Consider the following 23,236-nt stretch of genomic DNA (forward strand, 5'->3'; position numbering starts at 1 on the left):
TATACAGGTAATGAGTTCAAACAGGTGCAGTTAATACAGGTAATGAGTGGAGAACAGGAGGGCTTCTTAAAGAAAAACTAACAGGTCTGTGAGAGCCGGAATTCTTACTGGTTGGTAGGTGATCAAATACTTATGTCATGCAATAAATTGCTAATTAATTACTTAAAAATCATACAATGTGATTTTCTGGATTTTTGTTTTAGATTCCGTCTCGCACAGTTGAAGTGTACCTATGATAAAAATGACAGACCTCTACATGCTTTGTAAGTAGGAAAACCTGCAAAATCGGCAGTGTATCAAATACTTGTTCTCCCCACTGTATATATACATACATACACATATATATATATATATATATATACACACACACACACAAACACACACACATACACACAGTACCGGTCAAAAGTTTTCAAACACCTACTCATTCAAGGGTTTTACTTTATTTATACTATTTTCTACATTGTAGAATAATAGTGAAGACATCAAAACAATGAAATAACACATATGGAATCATGTAATAACCAAGAAAGTGTTAAACAAATCAAAATATATTTCAAATAGCCACCCTTTGCCTTGATGACAGCTTTCCACACTCGCATTCTCTCAACCAGCTTCATGAGGTAGTCACCTGGAATGCATTTCAATTAACAGGTGTGCCTTCTTAAAAGTTAATTTGTGGAATTAACGCGTTTCAGCCAATCAGTTGGGGGGGGTATACAGAAGATAGCCCTATTTGGTAAAAGACCAAGTCCATATTATGGCAAGAACAGCTCAAATAAGCAAAGGGAAACGACAGTCCATCATTACTTTAAGACATGAAGGTCAATCAATACGTAAGATTTCAAGAACTTTGAACGTTTCTTCAAGTGCAGTCGCAAAAACCATCAAGCGCTATGATGAAACTGGCACTCGTGAGGACCACCACAGGAATGGAAGACCCAGAGTTACCTCTGCTGTAGAGGATAAGTTCATTAGAGTTACCAGCCTCAGAAATTGCAGCCCAAATAAATGCTTCACAGAGTTCAAGTAAGACACATCTCAACATCAACTGTTCAGAGGAGACTGTGTGAATCAGGCCTTCATGGCCAAATTGCTGCAAAGAAACCACTACTAAAGGACACCAATAATAAGAAGAGACCTGCTTGGGCCAAGAAACATGAGCTATGGATATTAGACCGGTGGAAATGTGTCCTTTGGTCTGGAGTCCAAATTGGTTCCAACTGCTGTGTCTTTGTGAGATGCGGTGTGGGTGAACGGATGATCTCAGCATGTGTAGTTCCCACTGTAAAGCATGGAGGTGGTGGTGTTATGGTGTGGGGGTGCTTTGCTGGTGACACTGTCTGTGATGTGTTTAGAATTCAAGGCACACTTAACCAGCATGGCTACCACAGCATTCTGCAGCGATACGCCATCCCATCTGGTTTGGCCTTAGTGGGACTATCATTTGTTTTTCAACAGGACAATGACCCAGCACACCTCCAGGCTGTGTAAGGGATATTTGACCAAGGAGAGTGATGAGTGCTGCATCAGATGACCTGGACTCCACATTCACCCGACCTTAATCCAATTGAGATGGTTTGGGATGAGTTGGACCGCAGAGTGAAGGAAAAGCAGCCAACAAGTGCTCAGCATGGGAACTCCTTCAAGACTTTTGGAAAAGCATTCCAGGTGAAGCTGGTTGAGAGAATGCCAAGAGTGTGCAAAGCTGTCATGAAGGCAAAGGGTGGCTATTTGAAGAATCTCAAATATAAAACACTTATTTTGTTACTACATGATTCCATATGTGTTATTTCATAGTTTTGATGTCTTCACTATTATTCTACAATGTAAGAAATAGTCCAAATAAAAGAAAAACCCTTGAATGACTAGGTGTGTCCAAACTTTTGACAGGTACTGTGTGTGTGTGTGTGTGTGAGTGTGTGAGAGTGATATCTATATATATATATATATACAGTGGGGAGAACAAGTATTTGATACACTGCCGATTTTGCAGGTTTTCCTACTTAAAAAGCATGTAGAGGTCTGTAATTTTTATCATAGGTACACTTCAACTGTGAGAGACGGAATCTAAAACAAAAATCCAGAAAATCACATTGTATGATTTTTAAGTAATTAATTTGCATTTTATTGCATGACATAAGTATTTGATACATCAGAAAAGCAGAACTTAATATTTGGTACAGAAACCTTTGTTTGCAATTACAGAGATCATACGTTTCCTGCAGGTCTTGACCAGGTTTGCACACACTGCAGCAGGGATTTTGGCCCACTCCTCCATACAGACCTTCTCCAGATCTTTCAGGTTTCGGGGGGCTGTCGCTGGGCAATACGGACTTTCAGCTCCCTCCAAAGATTTTCTATTGGGTTCAGGTCTGGAGACTGGCTAGGCCACTCCAGGACCTTGAGATGCTTCTTACGGAGCCACTCCTTAGTTGCCCTGGCTGTGTGTTTCGGGTCGTTGTCATGCTGGAAGACCCAGCCACGACCCATCTTCAATGCTCTTACTGAGGGAAGGAGGTTGTTGGCCAAGATCTCGCGATACATGGCCCCATCCATCCTCCCCTCAATTCGGTGCAATCGTCCTGTCAACTTTGCAGAAAATCATCCCCAAGGAATTATGTTTCCACCTCCATGCTTCACGGTTGGGATGGTGTTCTTGGGGATGTACTCATCCTTCTCATCCTTCTTCCTCCAAACACGGCGAGTGGAGTTTAGACCAAAAAGCTCTATTTTTGTCTCATCAGACCACATGACCTTCTCCCATTCCTCCTCTGGATCATCCAGATGGTCATTGGCAAACTTCAGACGGGCCTGGACATGTGCTGGCTTGAGCAGGGGGACCTTGCGTGCGCTGCAGGATTTTTAATCCATGACGGCGTAGTGTGCTACTAATGGTTTTCTTTGAGACTGTGGTCCCAGCTCTCTTCAGGTCATTGACCAGGTCCTGCCGTGTAGTTCTGGACTGATCCCTCACCTTCCTCATGATCATTGATGCCCCAAGAGGTGAGATCTTGCATGGAGCCCCAGACCGAGGGTGATTGACCGTCATCTTGAACTTCTTCCATTTTCTAATAATTGCGCCAAGAGTTGTTGCCTTCTCACCAAGCTGCTTGCCTATTGTCCTGTAGCCCATCCCAGCCTTGTGCAGGTCTACAATTTTATCCCTGATGTCCTTACACAGCTCTCTGGTCTTGGCCATTGTGGAGAGGTTGGAGTCTGTTTGATTGAGTGTGTGGACAGGTGTCTTTTATACAGGTAACGAGTTCAAACAGGTGCAGCAGTTAATACAGGTAATGAGTGGAGAACAGGAGGGCTTCTTAAAGAAAAACTAACAGGTCTGTGAGAGCCGGAATTCTTACAGGTTGGTAGGTGATCAAATACTTATGTCATGCAATAAAATGCAAATGAATTACTTAAAAATCATACAATGTGATTTTCTGGATTTTTGTTTTAGATTCCACCTCTCACAGTTGAAGTGTACCTATGATAAAAATTACAGACCTCTACATGCTTTGTAAGTAGGAAAACCTGCAAAATCGGCAGTGTATCAAAAACTTGTTCTCCCCACTGTATGTATATATATATATATATATATATATATATATATATATATATATATATATATATATATATATATATATATATATATAGCTACTGCTTGACAAAAAGAAAATATTGGTCGACCAACAGCCTATCGACCAGTCGACTAATTGGGGTCAGTCCTACATTGAACACAAACGTACAGCGGCATTGGTGCTGGAGTTTAGCAGGAAGTTGGCCGTGTGGGCGGCTACTGGAGGCTGGTTGGGGATTGGCTGGTGGCCCAGCGCCATGCCGACGATGGCCGTCATGTGGGTCTCTGTGCCGAAAACATGGATGGGGATACCGGTGGTCTTCCCTGTGGGAAAAATGGACATTGTTGACAAATATTTTTTATTATCCTGACCAGCTGCACAATAAAATGGAAACCTGTCCACTATCTATTGATCAAATCTACTTCAGGGTTGACCAACTGTCCAGGTGTGAGTTTCCCAAAATCATAAAGATCATCTTCAGCATTAAGATCATTGTTTCTCCATTGCCTATCAATGGACTCAAAATTATCTTAGTGCTAAAGATGGTCTTTATGTTTTATGGAAACTGACCCCTGATTCTTCTTTAGTCCACCCAGCAAACGGGGAACATTCCCAGAACATCAGCCAAGATTCCCATTAAGTTTTAGTTAGGGTTTTATCTAAAATGAGGATGATAACAATCCCCCCCCAAAAAAATTGATAACAAAATGTTCTCTTCCTATCTATCTATCTATAGTTGGAATGTTCTCATTACATTCACAAAAATGTTGTGCACAACATGTTACAACCACCACAGAACATTCCCCAAAAGTTCTCATTAAGTTTTCATGCAATGTAATAACAACGTGCCAGTAATGTTGTCCCAGCAAACCAAAATTGGTTCTGTGAAAGTTCTCAGAACTTTCGTTAGCTTGCGGCAAATGTTCTCATAACACAAAAACGATCCTATCGCGCTAATGATTATATTATATGATTTTGCAAGAACGTTTCCAGAACACATTGTCTGTGCTTTAAAGCTGCATTATGTAACTTTTTGGGCTACCAGACCAAATTCACATAGAAATGCGAGTTATAGATCTGTCACTCATTGAAAGCAAGTCTAAGAAGTGGTAGATGTTCTATTTCTATGCTTAAGTTTCGTTTTTTGCGTGTTTTACTTTCCGTTTTTTTAGACCAGCTACAAACGGCTGAAACAATATTTTTGGTTATGGAAAATATATTTCACAGAGGTTTAGATGGTACAATGATACAAAACAAGCAAGTATAGTGTAGAGTAACAAACTGAAATTAGGCGACTTTTAGAATTTAAGCAACCAGGAAATGACAGAGCGATTTCTGCATACTGCATCTTTAAAGGTTCCCAGAATGTTTCATTAGGTTGTGGGAACAGTCTTGTGGGAACATTGTTGGCACATCACAAAAGATGTTCACAAAAAACAGTCCTGTTGTGTGGGTGATTATACAAGGTTTCTTTTCAGATGCAAAAACATTTACCTGATGTTACAAGAATGCTCCCAGAACACTTATGTTTTTTTCAAAAAAAAAGTTCCAAAAACATTTTAGGTTGTGGGAACATTGTGGGGATATGACAAGAGATAGGTTCCCAAAACACATAATATGCTCAGTTGTGATGATATTCAGATGATGTTCGTATCAGGGTGCACAACCATTCCTTTGAAATTGCAAGAATGTTGAAAGAACAGCCTTTTTGAGTACTTTAAAGTTTCCGAGAAGATTTCATTAGGCTGTGGGAACATTAAAAGAGAGAGGTTGCCAAAACAAAATATGCTCAGTTATGATGACATTCATACAATGTTTAAGTTATGTTGCAAGAATGTTGACGGAACACCTGGTCTAAGTTCTGTAAAGGTTTCCAGACCATTTAATTAAGTTATGAGAGTTATCTGGGATGTTGCAAGAATATTCACATAGGTTGCACAGAACATTCCCACAACGTTGCATAATATTCCACAATTTCCCAAATAAGTCTGTTTTTATGACATTCATAGCAAATTTGTTTTAGGTTTAACATAATATTCCATTGATGTTCACGCAATACACATTTTACCTTGTCTTGGAGGTCCTCAGAACATTTAGAAAATTTAAGTTTTACCTAATATTACCACAACATTCTCAGCAGTCACATTTGTAGCTCCTTAAAGCATAAGAAAGCAGATTGGAATACATCTTCATTATGTTTCTCTCCAGATGTAATGACAATTCACACGAGGACTGTTTTGTAGGCCCATTACAAGGTGATATAGACACATATGGCACTTTAATTTCATTCATAGGGCATTTGAACAGTATTTTAAAAAATCATACAAAACACAACCATATTTTTTTTTACACTTCATATGTTGACAATCTGCACATTATTTCATTCATAGGACATTTGAACAACATTTAACCCCCTAAGGTCGATGTCCGCGCACCCGTAAAACTCTAATTAGCATAATAAAAAAATCCCCATAAAAAGCAGCCAGTTTAAGTTAGAGATACGTTTATTTGGATAAGTCTCAATCCACTGCATCCGCCTATGTTGCACTTCCGCATCTGCGGTGAAAGGTGACAGAGCTAGATCAGTGTTTGTCAGACCATGAGACAGCCCGAAAATCGGCCTTCTCACAAAATCATCTGTAGCGTCCTAACAGTCCACAAGCCTCACAAGACTCATCTGAAGGTCCCCCGGTACCAGTTGAAAATTTTAAATGCAAGTACTGTAGTGCATTCGGAAAGTATTCAGACCACTTGGGCTTTTCTAGGGGTGGGCGATATGAGCTAAAATTCATATCACGATATTTTCCACTGTCCAGACGATATCGATATGATATCACGATATATGACGTAAAAAAATATGAATCACATTTTAATATCCCTTCTTGGTTAAATTATATTAGTTAAGGAAAAATATGTATTTGAACCTTATATAACCAGAAAGAGTGAGGCATTGGACCGTATGGACCTGAAAAGTTTTTATTTGTATTGTGCAAACATGCATTCCGTAAACATGAGGTAGGTAGGCCTATATATATATATATATATATATATATAAATTAGATATTAAGTAAAATTAAATAAAAAATAACAGGAGATAAAGAAAATAAGGTAATTACAAATTCAAATACGTGTGTTTGTTTTGGCTACGGTCCGTAGATATGTAAAAAACTAACCGTTTGAAACTAAACCTTTCAAGCCTCAACCATCAATTATCAACAATATCAACAAATCTTCACTAGAACTTTCTTCACAAGTTCCGTGCCAGGAATACCAGCATGTTGACTGTTTCTGGCTTTAGTGCTATTGTGAGGCTTATATAAGGTTCTGTGGTACGACTTGACCATAGATCGGCAGTAGTGGAGAAGAATGGAATGTTATTTATCTCACTGTAAACTCTGTCCCAGCATTCTGTGTAAAGCTGTGGCAGGCATTTTTGGCTAAAATATTTGCGGCTCGGGATCTCATATCTTGGGTCCAGAGTTTGAATCAACTTTCTGAACCCCTCTTTCTCCACAGTTTGAATCGGTACCATGTCCTTCGCTATGTGATTTGTAATCGCAGCTGTGATGTCTATCCATTTTTTGCTCGTCTTCTCATAGCAAGTACCGGCAGCAAATGATGATATAATTGATTGTTGAGTGCGAGTCTGGCTTGTCTTCGGGCGAGCTCCTGGGCTTACTGTCTCACGCATTCTGGTGCATTGTTCATACTCACGGACATGTATGTTTTTTAAGTGATTGAACAGGTTGGTCGTGTTTCCACCTTTTGCTAAGACAACACGACGACACAACTTGCATAGGGTAGTGTTTTGGTCGGGGTCGGAGATTTTAAAGCCAAACCAGTTCCAAACAACAGAGGTGCCCCCTTTCTTCTTAACCAATTTATCCTCCTGCTCTTGAGCAACATCAATTTCTGTGTTTTCGCTCATCCTGGATTGTAAAGTTTTCCCCCAATAGTTAACCTGCCTCCTAACTGCAGCTGCCTGCACACTTCTTTGTTGCTAGCACTACATGCGTGCAACAAGTGCATGCGACGTGCGCTCATAAAAATAGGTCAACATATTAACATACATTCTTTTATTCGTAAGAACCAAGAAAGGTTGGATAAAAAAAAAAAAAAAAAAGATGTAGCTACTTAGTACTATCACTCAGTTGAAATTTGGAACAAAAAAATATTGATGCAAAATTCGAATTTATGAATTCTGAATAAATCGCGGTATCCATGATATTGCTAAATCCATATCATGGCGCGGCACAATACCGGTTTTTACTATCAAACCGGTATATCGCCCACTCCTAGCTTTTTCCACATTTTGTTACGTTACAGCCTTATTCTAAAATGGATTCAATTTTTAGAAATCCTCAATCTATACAGAATACCCCATAATGACAATGCAAAAACAGGTTTTTAGAAAATGTCTACAAATTTATAAATTAAAAACTGAAATCTCACATTCACATTAGTATTTAGACCAGGGGTGGGCAAACCTTTTGGCTCAAGGGCCACATTGACTTTTTGAAACCAAGTGAAGGGCCACATACTATATGTGTGACAAACATGTGAAGCCTTTATTCATTTTCACATTGACACGCAACTACTAGTGTATTGTAGGTGTACATATGCTTGCAGAACAATTCTACCCTTGTACCATCTCTACCCTTGTTTTTTGCGAACAAATTTTCCACAACATTTTCACAAAATTTACATAATTTATATCACAGAAGGTCAAACACACACACACACACACACACAGCATATCTGCCCTTGTAAAGTACAATCAAACTTAGTCACAATAAGCAAACTTAAATAAATATATATATTGTATGACTGGAGACATGCAAAATGTAAAAACAGCAGATGTGTAAAAAAATAAATGATTCTAAAATTTGAGTGAAACATATGGTAAGAGCATCCATTTCATTTGGCATGGTCTGTTTCTGAAAGCACATTAAGGAACAATTCTCATCTCCATTGTGAGCCATATTTACAGTTATCCAATCACCACAGCCAAAATCTGACTGATTAGTTATTACCTGTATCCAAGTGCATTGCTGGATAATTCTGACTGCATAACCATCACCATGAAAAAGCGAAATCCTTGCCTACCCCAGTCACGGTTATTCAAGTCTTAATGTGAACAATAGGTCTGGTCACCTCTCTTGGCAAGGGCATCAAAGTCTGGTGTCATCTCTGATATAGAGATTCCCAGAACAGCTGACAAGTGGCAATTTGTTAAATTTGACCTGTGACGGGATTTGTTGTAATTCATGACTGAGAACGTTTGTTCACACACATATGTGGACCCGAATAAAACAAGCATCCTTTGGGCGTCGTTTTTCATGTTTGGAAACTTTGTTTCATTCAGTGAGACATAGAAATGGTCTATTGTTGCGGCTTTGTACTTCTCCTTCAAAGCACTGTCACATTGGATGTCGATGAGCAATTGTGTGTCGGGTGGTGCTTTCTCACTGTCGAAAGACAGGGGGCATGATACAAGCTCCAGCTCAGTCTCAATCTTGGTGAAGTCTGAGAATTGGCGGGAAAACAAAGCATGCAGGTCGATCAAAGTGCTACTGTATGTCTCAGTGCGGCACTGCGATGTGGGCGCGTTCAGTGCGGCCAGTCAGTCTGTGTCTTTCAACTAGGAGAAGTCGTCAGCTTTAACAACCGTATCAAGGAACATACCTATCTCCCCTCTCAGTTCCCACACACGGTGAAATACTTTTCCAAGGCTTAGCCAGCACACATTTGAATGGTACAACAAGTCCTGGTCCTCTGCCTCTGTCATTGAGCAGCTGACTGAACTGACGATGGTTAAGCCCCCTTGCCCGTATAAAGTTGACAAGTTTTACAACCACTTTGACAACATTTTCCAGCTTTAACACACTTTTAACATGCTTGCTTGAAAAATTACGATTGAGATTATATTCCTTAAAAACGGCAACCCTTTCTTGGCATCTCAGACCTTACAGCCTTATGTCCAATATTAGTAAAAAGGTATTTTTGTGACCATTCTTCTTTAAAAAACACACAACATTAGAGTCCACTTCACATTTTCGCAGCACTAATTTTTCACGTCAAAAGTCGTCAACCAATAAAGTGGCTATGATGACTGAGCACATTCTGAATCTGACTGTAGGCCCAAATACAGAGCGCGCTGCCAGGCTACAGCGCCATCTATTGGAGGTTGTTTGTATATCATGGAATGAGTAACTTTTTGCCAAAAATCGTAACTCAAATATAATAATATTTAATACATTTCAAAAATGTCTCACGGGCTGGATTCCCTCGATCCTGACTAGTATCCCAGTACCTGCCGCTGAAAAACATTCCCACAGCATGATGCTGCCACCACTACGCTTCACCGTAGGGATGGTCCAAGGTTTCCTCCAGACGTGATGCTTGGCATTCAGGCCAAAGAGTTCAATCTTGTTTCTCATGGTCTGAGAGTCTTTAGGTGCCTTTTGGCAAACTTCAAGTGGGCTGTCATGTGCCTTTTACTGAGGAGTGGCTTCTGTCTGGCCACTACCATAAAGGCCTCATTGGTGGAGTGCTGTGGAGATGGTTGTCCTTCTGGATGGTTCTACCGACGTTAAGGCTAATCTAAAGATGGTGCTGGCTAAAGCTAAAACTGGCGAGTGTAGAGAGTATAGAGATATTGTTATCCACGTCGGCACCAACGATGTTAGGATGAAACAGTCAGAGGTCACCAAGTGCAACATAGCTTCAGCTTGTAAATCAGCTAGAAAGATGTGTCGGCATCGAGTAATTGTCTCTGGCCCCCTCCCAGTTAGGGGAAGTGACGAGCTCTACAGCAGAGTCTCAGCACTTAATCGCTGGTTGAAAACTGTTTTCTGCCCCTCCCAAAAGATAACATTTGTGGATAATTGGCCCTCTTTCTGGGACTCACCCACAAACAGGACCAAGCCTGACCTGCTGAGGAGTGACGGACTCCATCCTAGCTGGAGGGGTGCTCTCCTCTTATCTACCAACATAGATAGGGCTCTAACTCCTCTAGCCCCACAGTGAAATAGGGTGCAGGCCAGGCAGCAGGCTGTTAGCCAACCTGCCAGCTTAGTGGAGTCTGCCAATAGCACAGTCAGTGTAGTCAGCTCAGCCATACCCATTGAGACTGTGTCTGTGCCTCGACCTAGGTTGGGCAAAACTAAACATGGCGGTGTTCACCCTAGCAATCTTATTAGGATAAAGACCTCCTCCATTCCTGCCATTATTGAAAGAGATCGTGATACCTCACATCTCAAAAATAGGGTTACTTAATGTTAGATCCCTCACTTCAAAGGCAGTCATAGTCAATGAACTAATCACTGATCATAATCTCGATGTGATTGGCCTGACTGAAACATGGCTTAAGCCTGATGAATTTGCTGTGTTAAATGAGGCCTCACCTCCTGGTTACACTAGTGACCATATTCCCCGTGCATCCCGCAAAGGCGGAGGTGTTGCTAACATTTACGATAGCAAATTTCAATTTACAAAAAAAAATGGCGTTTTCATCTTTTGAGCTTCTAGTCATGAAATCTATGCAGCCTACTCAATCACTTTTTATAGCTACTGTTTACAGGCCTCCTGGGCCATATACAGCGTTCCTCTCTGAGTTTCCTGAATTCCTATCAGACCTTGTAGTCATAGCAGATCATATTCTAATTTTTGGTGATTTTAATATTCACATGGAGAAGTCCACAGACCCACTCCAAAAGTCTTTCGGAGCCATTATCGACTCAGTGGGTTTTGTCCAACATGTCTCTGGACCTACTCACTGCCACAGTCATACTCTGGACCTAGTTTTGTCCCATGGAATAAATGTTGTAGATCTTAATGTTTTTCCACAAAATCCTGGACTATCGGACCACCATTTTATTACATTTGCAATCGCAACAAATAATCTGCTCAGACCCCAACCAAGGAGCATCAAAAGTCGTGCTATAAATTCTCAAACAACACAAAAATTCATTGATGCCCTTCCAGACTCCTTCTGCCTACCCAAGGACGTCAGAGGACAAAAATCAGTTAACCACTTAACTGAGGAACTCAATTTAACCTTGCGCAATACCCTAGATGCAGTTGCACCCCTAAAAACGAAAAACATTTGTCATAAGAAACTAGCTCCCTGGTATACAGAAAATACCCGAGCTTTGAAGCAAGCTTCCAGGAAATTGGAACGGAAATGGCGCCACACCAAACTGGAAGTCTTCCGACTAGCTTGGAAAGACAGTACCGTGCAGTACCGAAGAGCCCTCACTGCTGCTCGATCATCCTACTTTTCCAACTTAATTGAGGAAAATAAGAACAATCCAAAATTTCTTTTTGATACTGTTGCAAAGCTAACTAAAAAGCAGCATTCCCCAAGAGAGGATGGCTTTCACTTCAGCAGTGATAAATTCATGAACTTCTTTGAGGAAAAGATCATGACCATTAGAAAGCAAATTACGGACTCCTCTTTGAATCTGCGTATTCCTCCAGGGCTTAGCTGTCCTGGATCTGCACAGATTCTGCGAGGGCCTGGGATCGGGAGAGACACTTAAGTGTTTTAGTACTATATCTCTTGACACAATGATGAAAATAATCATGGCCTCTAAACCTTCAAGCTGCATACTGGATCCTATTCCTACTAAACTGCTGAAGGAGCTGCTTCCTGTGCTTGGCCCTCCTATGTTGAACATAATAAACAGCTCTCTATCCACCGGATGTGTACCAAACTCACTAAAAGTGGCAGTGATAAAGCCTCTCTTGAAAAAAGCCAAACCTTGACCCGAAAATATAAAAAACTATCGGCCTATATCGAATCTTCCATTCCTCTCAAAAATTTTAGAAAAAGCTGTTGCGCAGCAACTCACTGCCTTTCTGAAGACAAACAATGTATACGAAATGCTTCAGTCTGGTTTTAGACCCCATCATAGCACTGAGACTGCACTTGTGAAGGTGGTAAATGACCTTTTAATGGCGTCAGACCGAGGCTCTGCATCTGTCCTCGTGCTACTAGACCTTAGTGCTGCCTTTGACACCATCGATCACCACATTCTTTTGGAGAGACTGGAAACCCAAATTGGTCTACACGGACAAGTTCTGGCCTGGTTTAGATCCTACCTGTCGGAAAGATATCAGTTTGTCTCTGTGAATGGTCTGTCCTCCGACAAATCAACTGTACATTTCGGTGTTCCTCAAGGTTCCGTTTTAGGACCACTATTGTTTTCACTATATATTTTACCTCTTGGGGATGTTATTCGAAAACATAATGTTAACTTTCACTGCTATGCGGATGACACACAGCTGTACATTTCAATGAAACATGGTGAAGCCCCAAAATTGCCCTCGCTAGAAGCCTGTGTTTCAGACATAAGGAAGTGGATGGCTGAAAACTTTTACTTTTAAACTCGGACAAAACAGAGATGCTTGTTCTAGGTCCCAAGAAACAAAGAGATCTTCTGTTAAATCTGACAATTCATCTCGATGGTTGTAAAGTCGTCTCAAATAAAACTGTGAAGGACCTCGGTGTTACTCTTGACCCTGATCTCTCTTTTGACGAACATATCAAGACTGTTTCAAGGACAGCTTTTTTTCCATCTACGTAACATTGCAAAAATCAGAAATTTTCTGTCCAAAAATGATGCAGAAAAATTAATCCATGCATTTGTTACTTCTAGGTTAGACTACTGCAATGCTCTATTTTCCGGCTACCCGGATAAAGCACTAAATAAACTTCAGTTAGTGCTAAATACGGCTGCTAGAATCCTGACTAGAACCAAGAAATTTGATCATATTACTCCAGTGCTAGCTTCCCTACACTGGCTTCCTGTTAAGGCAAGGGCTGATTTCAAGGTTTTACTGTTAACCTATAAAGCGTTACATGGGCTTGCTCCTACCTATCTTTCCGAGTTGGTCCTGCCGTACATACCAATACGTACGCTACGGTCACAAGACGCAGGCCTCCTAATTGTCCCTAGAATTTCTAAGCAAACAGCGGGAGGCAGGGCTTTCTCCTATAGATCTCCATTTTTATGGAACAGTCTGCCTACCCATGTGAGAGACGCAGACTCGGTCTCAACCTTTAAGTCTTTACTGAAGACTTATCTCTTCAGTAGGTCATATGATTGAGTGTAGTCTGGCCCAGGAGTGTGAAGGTGAACGGAAAGGCTGGAGCAACGAACAGCCCTTGCTGTCTCTGCCGGGCCGGTTCCCCTCTCCACTGGGGTTCTCTGCCTCTAACCCTGTTGCAGGGGCTGAGTCACTGGCTTGCTGGTGCTCTTTCATGCCGTCCCTGGGAGGGGTGCGTCACTTGAGTGGGTTGAGTTACTGACGTGATCTTCCTGTCTGGGTTGGCGCCCCCCTTGGTTTGTGCTGTGGTGGAGACCTCTGTGGGCTATACTCGGCCTTGTCTCAGGATTGTAAGTTGGTGGTTGGGGATATCCCTCTAGTGGTGCGGGGGCTGTGCTTTGGCGGAGTGGGTGGGGTTATATCCTTCCTGTTTGGCCCTGTCCGGGGGTTTCTTCGGATGGGGCCACAGTGTCTCCGGACCGCTCCTGTCTCAGCCTCCAGTATTTATGCTGCAGTAGTTTATGTGTCGGGGGCTGGGGTTAGTTGGTTATACCTGGAGTACTTCTCCTGTCTTATCCAGTGTCCTGTGTGAATTTAAGTATGCTCTCTCTAATTCTCTCGTTCTCTCTTTCTCTCTGAGAACCTGAGCCCTAGGACCATACGTCAGGACTACCGGGCATGATGACACCTTGCTGTCCCCAGTCCGCCTGGCCTTGCTGCTATTCCAGTTTCAACTGTTCTGCCTGCGGCTACGAAACCCCTACCTGTCCCAGACCTGCTGTTTTCAACTCTTTAATGATCGGCTATGAAAAGCCAACTGAGAGACCTGAGCCCTAGGACCATACGTCGGGACTACCGGCCGTGGTGACTCCTTGCGGTCCCCAGTCCGCCTGGCCTTGCTGCTATTCCAGTTTCAACTGTTCTGCCTGCGGTTATGGAACCCCTACCTGTCCCAGACCTGCTGTTTTCAACTCTTAATGATCGGCTATGAAAAGCCAACTGAGATTTATTCCTGATTATTATTTGACCATGCTTGTCACTTATGAACATTTTTGAACATCTTGGCATGGTTCTGTTATAATCTCCACCCGGCACAGCCAGAAGAGGACTGGCCACCCCTCATAGCCTGGTTCCTCTCTAGGTTTCTTCCTAGGCTTTCGCCTTTCTAGGGAGTTTTTCCTAGCCACCGTGCTTCTACACCTGCATTACTAGCTGTTTGGGGTTTTAGGCTGGGTTTCTGTACAGCACTTCGAGATATTAGCTGATGTAAGAAGGCCTATATAAAATAAAATTGATTGATTCTCCCATCTCCAGAGGAACTCTGGAGCTCTGTCAGAATGTCCATTGGGTTCTTGTTCACCTCCCTGACCAAGGCCCTTCTCCCCCGATTGCGCAGTTTGGCCAGGCAGACATCTCTAGGAAGAGTCTTAGTGGTTCCAAACTTCTTCCATTTAAGAATGATGAGGCCACCGTGTTCTCAGGGACCTTCAAAGCTGCATATGTTTTTTGGTACCCTTCTCCAGATCTGTGCCTCGACACAATCCTGTCTCGGAGCTCCACAATTCCTTCAACCTCATGGCTTGGTTTTTGCTCTGACATGCACTGTCAACTGTGGGACCTTATATAGAGAGGTGCGTGCCTTTCTAAATCATGTCCAAACAATTGAATTTACCACTGGTGGAATCAAATCTTGACAAAAAAGGATGCACCGGAGCGCAATTTTGTGTGTCATAGCAAAGGGTCTAAATGCTTATGTAAATAAGATTTGTTTTTTATTTCTAATAAATGTGTAAAAACCTGTTTTCGCTGTGTCATTATTGTGTGTAGATTGATGAGAAAAAAAATGTATTTAATACATTTTAGAATAAGGCTGTAACGTAACAAAATGTGGAAAATATCAAGGAGTCTGAATACTTTCCGAATGGCACTGTATGGAGACGGTTTAGTGGGTTAAATGCATGTAAAAAATAAAATCACTCCTGATCTTTCTTATATCTTTGACAGACATCTCAGAACAAATTAACTTTAGATTTTTGGGGTGGACTATCAGTTGTTGTATGAAGTCAATCTGTTATTCAATGCGTTTGTATGGGCTAGTAAAAAAATCAACAATTAACCTATTTTTTTCAATTTTCACCTAAAATGGCATACCCAAATCTAACTGCCTCAGGACCTGAAGCAAGGAGATGCATATTCTTGATATCATTTGAAAGGAAACACTTTGAAGTTTGTGGAAATTTGAAATTAATGTAGGAGACTATAACACATTAGATCTGGTAAAAGATCATACAAACAAAAAAACATGCTTTTTCATTAAATTTTTTCATCATCTTTGAAATGCAAGAGAAAGGCCACAATATACACTGCTCAAAAAAATAAAGGGAACACTTAAACAACACAATGTAACTCCAAGTCAATCACACCTCTGTGAAATCAAACTGTCCACTTAGGAAGCAACACTGATTGACAATACATTTCACATGCTTTTGTGCAAATGGAATAGACAACAGGTGGAAATTATAGGCAATTAGCAAGACACCCCCAATAAAGGAGTGGTTCTGCAGGTGGTGACCACAGACCACTTCTCAGTTCCTATGCTTCCTGGCTGATGTTTTGGTCACTTTTGAATGCTGGCGGTGCTTTCACTCTAGTGGTAGCATGAGACGGAGTCTACAACCCACACAAGTGGCTCAGGTAGTGCAGCTCATCCAGGATGGCACATCAATGCGAGCTGTGGCAAGAAGGTTTGCTGTGTCTGTCAGCGTAGTGTCCAGAGCATGGAGGCGCTACCAGGAGACAGGCCAGTACATCAGGAGACGTGGAGGAGGCCGTAGGAGGGCAACAACCCAGCAGCAGGACCGCTACCTCCGCCTTTGTGCAAGGAGGAGCACTGCCAGAGCCCTGCAAAATGACCTCCAGCAGGCCACAAAATGTGCATGTGTCTGCTCAAACGGTCAGAAACAGACTCCATGAGGGTGGTATGAGGGCCCGACGTCCACAGGTGGGGGTGGTGCTTACAGCCCAACACCGTGCAGGACTTTTGGCATTTGCCAGAGAACACCAAGACTGGCAAATTCGCCACTGGCGCCCTGTGCTCTTCACAGATGAAAGCAGGTTCACACTGAGCACATGTGACAGACGTGACAGAGTCTGGAGACGCCGTGGAGAACGTTCTGCTGCCTGCAACATCCTCCAGCATGACCGGTTTGGCGGTGGGTCAGTCATGGTGTGGGGTGGCATTTCTTTGGGGGGCCGCACAGCCCTCCATGTGCTCGTCAGAGGTAGCCTGACTGCCATTAGGTACCGAGATGAGATCCTCAGACCCCTTGTGAGACCATATGCTGGTACGGTTGGCCCTGGGTTCCTCCTAATGCAAGACAATGCTAGACCTCATGTGGCTGGAGTGTGTCAGCAGTTCCTGCAAGAGGAAGGCATTGATGCTATGGACTGGCCCGCCCGTTCCCCAGACCTGAATCCAATTGAGCACATCTGGGACATCATGTCACCACCTCATCGGGAGCATGCCCAGGTGTTGTAGGGAGGTCATACAGGCACGTGGAGGCCACACACACTACTGAGCCTCATTTTGACTTGTTTTAAGGACATTATATCAAAGTTGGATCAGCCTGTAGTGTGGTTTTCCACTTTAATTTTGAGGGTGACTCCAAATCCAGACCTCCATGGGTTGATAAATTTGATTTCCATTGATAATTTTTGTGTGATTTTGTTGTCAGCACATTCAACTATGTAAAGAAAAAAGTATTTAATAAGATTATTTCATTCATTCAGATCTAGGATGTGTTATTTTAGTGTTCCCTTAATTTTTTTGAGCAGTGTATTATTGCAGTTTAGGCGGAATCTAGATTTTGGCAACTAGATGGTAGCAGTGTATGTGCAAAGTTTCAGATTTATCCAGTGAAGCATTGCAATACTGGACTATTTTGTATCAAGCCTGCCCAAATGTGCTGAATTGGTCAATTGACACATTTTCAAGTACATAACTATAGAAAACATACACAAATGATATGGTAATACAAAATGTAAGTTCACACACTCCCAGGAATGTCATACATGATGGATCAATAGCTTATACACTAACTTTCACACATCTAGATGGCCGGTGGGGTGGGTGTGGAGCCAGAGACAGCAGGGATTCAAACTTTAGATCCCAGTTCCTACATTTGAATATAAAAATGGATTTTATCAAATAAAACTATGCTACATTTTATCTCTGGGACCCTTAGGATGACAAATCAGAGCAAGATTACTGAACGCAAGTACATTATTTACCTTCAGAGGTGAATGTATCAAACCAGTTGCCGTGATACGTTTTGTTGTTGTTGTTCACTCTCCTCAAACAATATCATGGTCTTTTTTCACTGTAAATTGGACAGTGCAGTTAGATTAACAAGAATTTAAAGTTTAGAATGCAATTAGTTTAAATCAGCTGTGTTTGCTTGGGATGGGGAAAAAGTCTGACAATATACTCTGGCCCCTGAGGACTGGAAGTGCCCGTCCCCGTTTTATACTAACACTATAATCAAAAAGGCACGACTGGACAGTTTTTGTGTTATGAGAACATTTCCCGCGACCTAACGAATGTTCTGGAAACTTTCACAGAACCAATTTTGATTTTCTGGACAGTGTGCAGTATGTTCGTCTTTTTTTGCGGACAGACGGAGGCACACTCCAACACTCAGATGCAGTATTTGTATTTAGTGAGTCCGCCAGATCAGAGGCAGTAGGGATGACAACACATCATTTTGATACGTGCAGGAATTTGACCATATTGATGTCCTGCCTGAGCATTCTAAATGTAATGAGTACTTTTGGGTGTCAGGGAAAATGTATGGGAGTAAAAAGTAAATATTTTCTTTAGGAATGTAGTGGAGAAAAAGCAAAAGTTGTCACAAATATAAACAGTAAAGTACAGACAAAAACGACTTAAGTAGTACTTAAACTATTTTTACTTAAGTACTTTACACAACTGGAAATATCTCATTTACATAAGTATTCACACCCGAGTGAATACTTTGTAGAAGCATCTTCGACACCGATTACAGCTATGAGTCTTTCTGGGTAAGTCTCTAAGAGCTTTCCACACCAGGATTGTGCAACATTTGTCCATTATTATTAAAAAAATTCTTCAAGCTCTGTCAAATTGGTTGTTGATCACTGCTAGAACACCATTTTTCAGGTCTTGCTATAGATTTTCAAGTAGATTTAAGTCAAAACTGTAACTCGGCCAATCAGGAACATTCACCGTCTTCTTGGTAAGCAACTCCAGTGTAGATTTGGCATTATGTTTAGGTTATTGTCCTGCTGAAAAGGTGAATTAATCTCCCATTGTCTGGCTGAAAGCAGACAACCAGGTTTTCCTCTAGGATTTTGCCTGTGCTTAGATCCATTCAGTTTATTTTTTATCCTGAAAAACTCACCAGTTCTTAAAGATTACAAGCATAACCATAACATGACGCAGCCACCACTATGTTTGAAAATACGGAGAGTGGTACTCAATAATGTGTCGTATTGGATTTGCCCCAAACATAACACATTGTATTCAGGACAAAAAGTTAATTGCTTTGCTTTTTTTTTTTTTTTACCTTAGTAATTACTTTTATTCTGTACAGGCTTCCTTCTTTTCACTCTGTCAATTAGGTTAGAATTGTGGAGTAACTACAATGTTGTTAATCCATCCTCAGTTTTCTCCTATCACAGCCATTAAAACTATTTTAAAGTCACCATTGGCCTGATCTTGAAATCCCTGAGCGGTTTCCTTCCTCTCCGGCAACGGAATTTGGAAGGACACCTGTATCTTTGTAACGACTGGGTGTATTGACACACCATCCAAAGTGTAATTAATAACTTCACCATGCTCAAAGGGATATTCAATGTCTGCTTTTTTTTTTTTTTTTTTACCCATCTACCAATAAGTGCCCTTCTTTGCGAGGCATTGGAAAACCTCCCTGGTCTTTGCGGTTGAATCTGTGTTTGAAATTCCCTGGACCTTACAGATCATTCTGTGTGGTGTACAGAGATGAGGTAGTCATTCAAAAATCATGTTAAACACTATTATTGCACACACAGAGTCCAAGTAGCTTATTAATTTGTAAAAATGTCTAAAAACATAATTCCACTTTGACATTATGGGGTAGTGTGTAGGCCAGTGACCAAAAATCTAAATTGACTAACACAATAAAAAGTCAAGGGGTGTGAATACTTTATGACCAGTAGCAGGGTTATCTGGCTAGACTTCTGCATTACTTTATTACTCCCTTAATTCCTCAATCCCCTTATCACATCTGATAGGACGCGATAGGTGAAAGCAATGTGGCAGAAACTAAGCGGCATCAACGCTTCAACTAAGGTCTGTCCCAAATAGCACCCTATGTGCCCTGGTCAAAAGTAGAGCACTGGTCAAAAGTAGAGCACTACTTAAGGAATAAGGAGCCATTCAGGATGCAGTCCTGGACAGTCGTCTCGGATCAGAGAATGGGAGTAAACGTTGGCAGAAGGGAGGAGGGGGACAATTGCTACGTTTCAATTCTCTATCCTTCTCCACAAGTGTGCATTTGTTTACTCCACCTCATGCATTGTTTTGATGCAAGCATGGCTGGAGGGAGTTACCACCATATTCATCACACCAGTCCATTCCTTCTAAATCCATGAGGGGGAGTGTACAAGTGCACACTTCGGGAGTAGGGCAGAGAAACGGAATGTAGCCAACTTGTTGGAGTGAATGTGCAGCCTGGACTCACCCACTTCTCCCATCACTCTCAGGCCCTCCTGGTAGTTGGGGCCGCCGCGACGCACAAAGATGGTGACCTCGTTCTCCTTCAGGGGTCCCTGGTAGTCTTTGATAGCCCTGACGATACCCTAGTGGTGGACAAGGGGAGAGCACAACATGGTAAAATATATGGATACACATGCCTTGTTCAAAGCATGGGATTAAGGCAGGCACAATGGCTAGGGATGGACGAAATCTGCAGGGTGGTTTTTCAAAATCTGCTCTTATAGAATTTTGTATATATGAAACTGTAACATGTTTTAGATTGTTTACTGGCATTATTTGGTTTGATTGAACAGATTCTAAAATGTTAGAATTTTGCCAGGAAGACTAGGCATCAGCTCATGTGGATCCAAATAGAGAACCTCTGTGTCCGAAATCGGTTTTGCCTACTACTTATTAAAACATACTGTATACTAATCCTACTATATACCATTTAGAAAGTACTGTTTAGTATAAAAGCATGCATTCAGCAACAAATAAACATACTAGGCTCACCCATACTGAGAAATCGTCATCTAAATGCTCAATTGCGTTGTTTCCCGCCCTTTGTCCATTTTGCTATAGCCCATCCTCTTATCTGATTATCAGATGTTGTCAAACACACATGGGTCTGAAAATATGCATCTCTTCCTCAATAGTGTGCAGCAAATACTAGATGAAAAGTCTGAGTAGACTACATGACCAAAAGTACGTGGACACCTGCTCATTCCAAGATTCTGGGCATTAATATGGATTTGGTCCCCCCTTTGCTGCTATAACAGCCTCCACTCTTCTGGGAAGACTTTCCACTAGATGTTGGAACATTGCTGCGGGGACTTGCTTCCATTCAGCCACAAGAGCATTAGTGAGGTCAGGCACTGACGTTGGGCGATTAGGCCTGGCTCGCAGTCGGCATTCTAATTCATCCCAAAGGTGTTTGATGGGGTTGAGGTCAGGGCTCTGTGTAGGCCAGTACATTTCTTCCACACCTATCTCAAAAAAACATTTCTGTATTGACCTCGCTTTGTGCACGGGGGCATTGTCATGCTGAAACGGGAAAGGACCTTCCCCAAACTGTTGCAACAAAGTTGGAAGCACAGAATAGTCTAGAATGTCATTGTATGCTGTAGCGTTAAGATCAACCTTCACTGGAACTAAGGGTCGAATGGCGGCGAGCTTTACACTTATCCAGCCGACGCTTGGCGTTGCGCATGGTCATTTTAGGCTTGTGTGCAGCTGCTCAGCCATGGAAACCCATTTCATGAAGCTCCCGACGAATAGTTATTGTGCTGACATTGCTTCCAGAGGCAGTTTGGAACTCGGTAGTGAGTTTTGCAACCGAGGACAGGCAATATGTATTCGCTATGCGCTTCAGCACTCGCCGGTCCCGTTCTGTGAGCTTGTGTGGCCTACCGCTTCGTGGCTGAGCAGTTTTTGCACCTAGACTTTTCCACTTCACAATAACAGCACTTACAGTTGACCGGGGCAGCTCTAGCAGGGCAGAAATCTGACAACCTGACTTGTTGGAAAGGTGGCATCCCATAATGGCGCCATGTTGAAAGCCACTTAGCTCTTCAGTAAGGCCATACTACTGCCAATGTTTGTCTATGGAGATTGCATGGCTGTGTGCTCGATTTTATACACCTGCCAGCAACGAGTGTGGCTGAAATAGCCTAATCTACTAATTTTAAGGGGTGTCCACATACTTTAGTTTAAATATAGAGTATGACATCGTGTCATTTAAAGCATACTCAAATGTTAGAAATGTTACATACTATAAAAGTTTATATTTTCAAATTCCCGATCAGCCTACTATTTAGAACGCAAGTACAGGTATTTCGGACATGGCCAATTAATATATTTTCAATTACAAATTACTTCAAGGGGCTCATACACATTCTGCACTCGTAGATTCTGTCTGGCCCCATCAATGACACAGCACTAGGCGAAGACCGTTATTGGGCGCCTTACTTTGAACGTGGCCGCCACGTTTGTGAAGTTAGCGATGCTTCCTCCGATGATCAGCACTTTCCCTGGCGAGGCAAAGAGAGAGAACTATGTTGTTAGTATTAATGCCGAGACTTCACGTAACAACGAACATTATCTAGTTTGACAATGCGGTAACACACTAAGAACTGAGCATGTGATAGAACTGAGTGGTGCACTGTGAGTTAAATAGTCCAAATAAATGGAATTTGTCTGTGTCCAAAAGTAATTTAAGTGTAACTAGTAAAAAAACTAAAAAAAGGTCAACACATTATATTGCTCCACATTTATTGATGAAGATCAATAAATGAATTAAGAAGATCCCAACTCGGATCAAAATGTTGGAATAGAGGTGGTACAGGAGCAATACAGTCTGTGGGACTTTTTGCTTCTATATGCATTGTTTTTTGTGATATAGTCCAAATGTAATATGAGCTGAATATGCCAATGTTGATTTCAAAACTATAAGAGGTGCATGTGGGCAACCCTGGCGAGCGCCCAGGTGTAGGGTGAAGTTGCCACTAGACGTTGATCTTGGGTCAGTTCTGCACGTTCCCACAAATGGTTAAGGTTATGATTGGGGTAGGGGAAGCTGAGCAAGTGCCAACCTTCGTGGTGCTTCTCTCTGGTCATGAGTGAGAGGATGGTCTTGGCGTAGTCGTAGGTCTGTTGCTCGCTGGGCGCTCCCGAATACTCCCCGTAGTTGGCCAGCTCATCCACTCCACCCAGGTCACAGATGGTGTCACTACGTTCAAGGGGTCAGAGTCAAGGACAAGTGGTTTCTTCCCAAATGGCTCCCTATTGCCTTTATAGTGCACTACTTTTGACCAGGGCCCATAGAGTAGTGCCA

General features: G+C 42.0%; 1 protein-coding gene across 2 annotated transcripts in view; it reads right to left on the reverse strand.

The window, feature by feature from the left end:
* LOC121547175 (ATP-citrate synthase) overlaps positions 1-23,236 on the reverse strand; it is a 102,240-nt gene that overhangs the window by 49,776 nt on the left and 29,228 nt on the right. For both annotated transcript variants that reach the window (XM_041858308.2, XM_041858307.2), the window contains exons 9-12: positions 22,995-23,131; positions 22,372-22,433; positions 20,390-20,507; positions 3,747-3,901 (exon numbers count right to left, since the gene is read on the reverse strand). In XM_041858308.2, coding sequence (XP_041714242.1) covers positions 3,747-3,901; positions 20,390-20,507; positions 22,372-22,433; positions 22,995-23,131 — 472 coding nt within the window. The remainder of the gene's footprint in view (positions 1-3,746; positions 3,902-20,389; positions 20,508-22,371; positions 22,434-22,994; positions 23,132-23,236) is intronic.

This window comes from Coregonus clupeaformis, chromosome 31 (genome assembly GCF_020615455.1).
Source record: "Coregonus clupeaformis isolate EN_2021a chromosome 31, ASM2061545v1, whole genome shotgun sequence".
Lineage (NCBI taxonomy): Eukaryota > Metazoa > Chordata > Actinopteri > Salmoniformes > Salmonidae > Coregonus > Coregonus clupeaformis.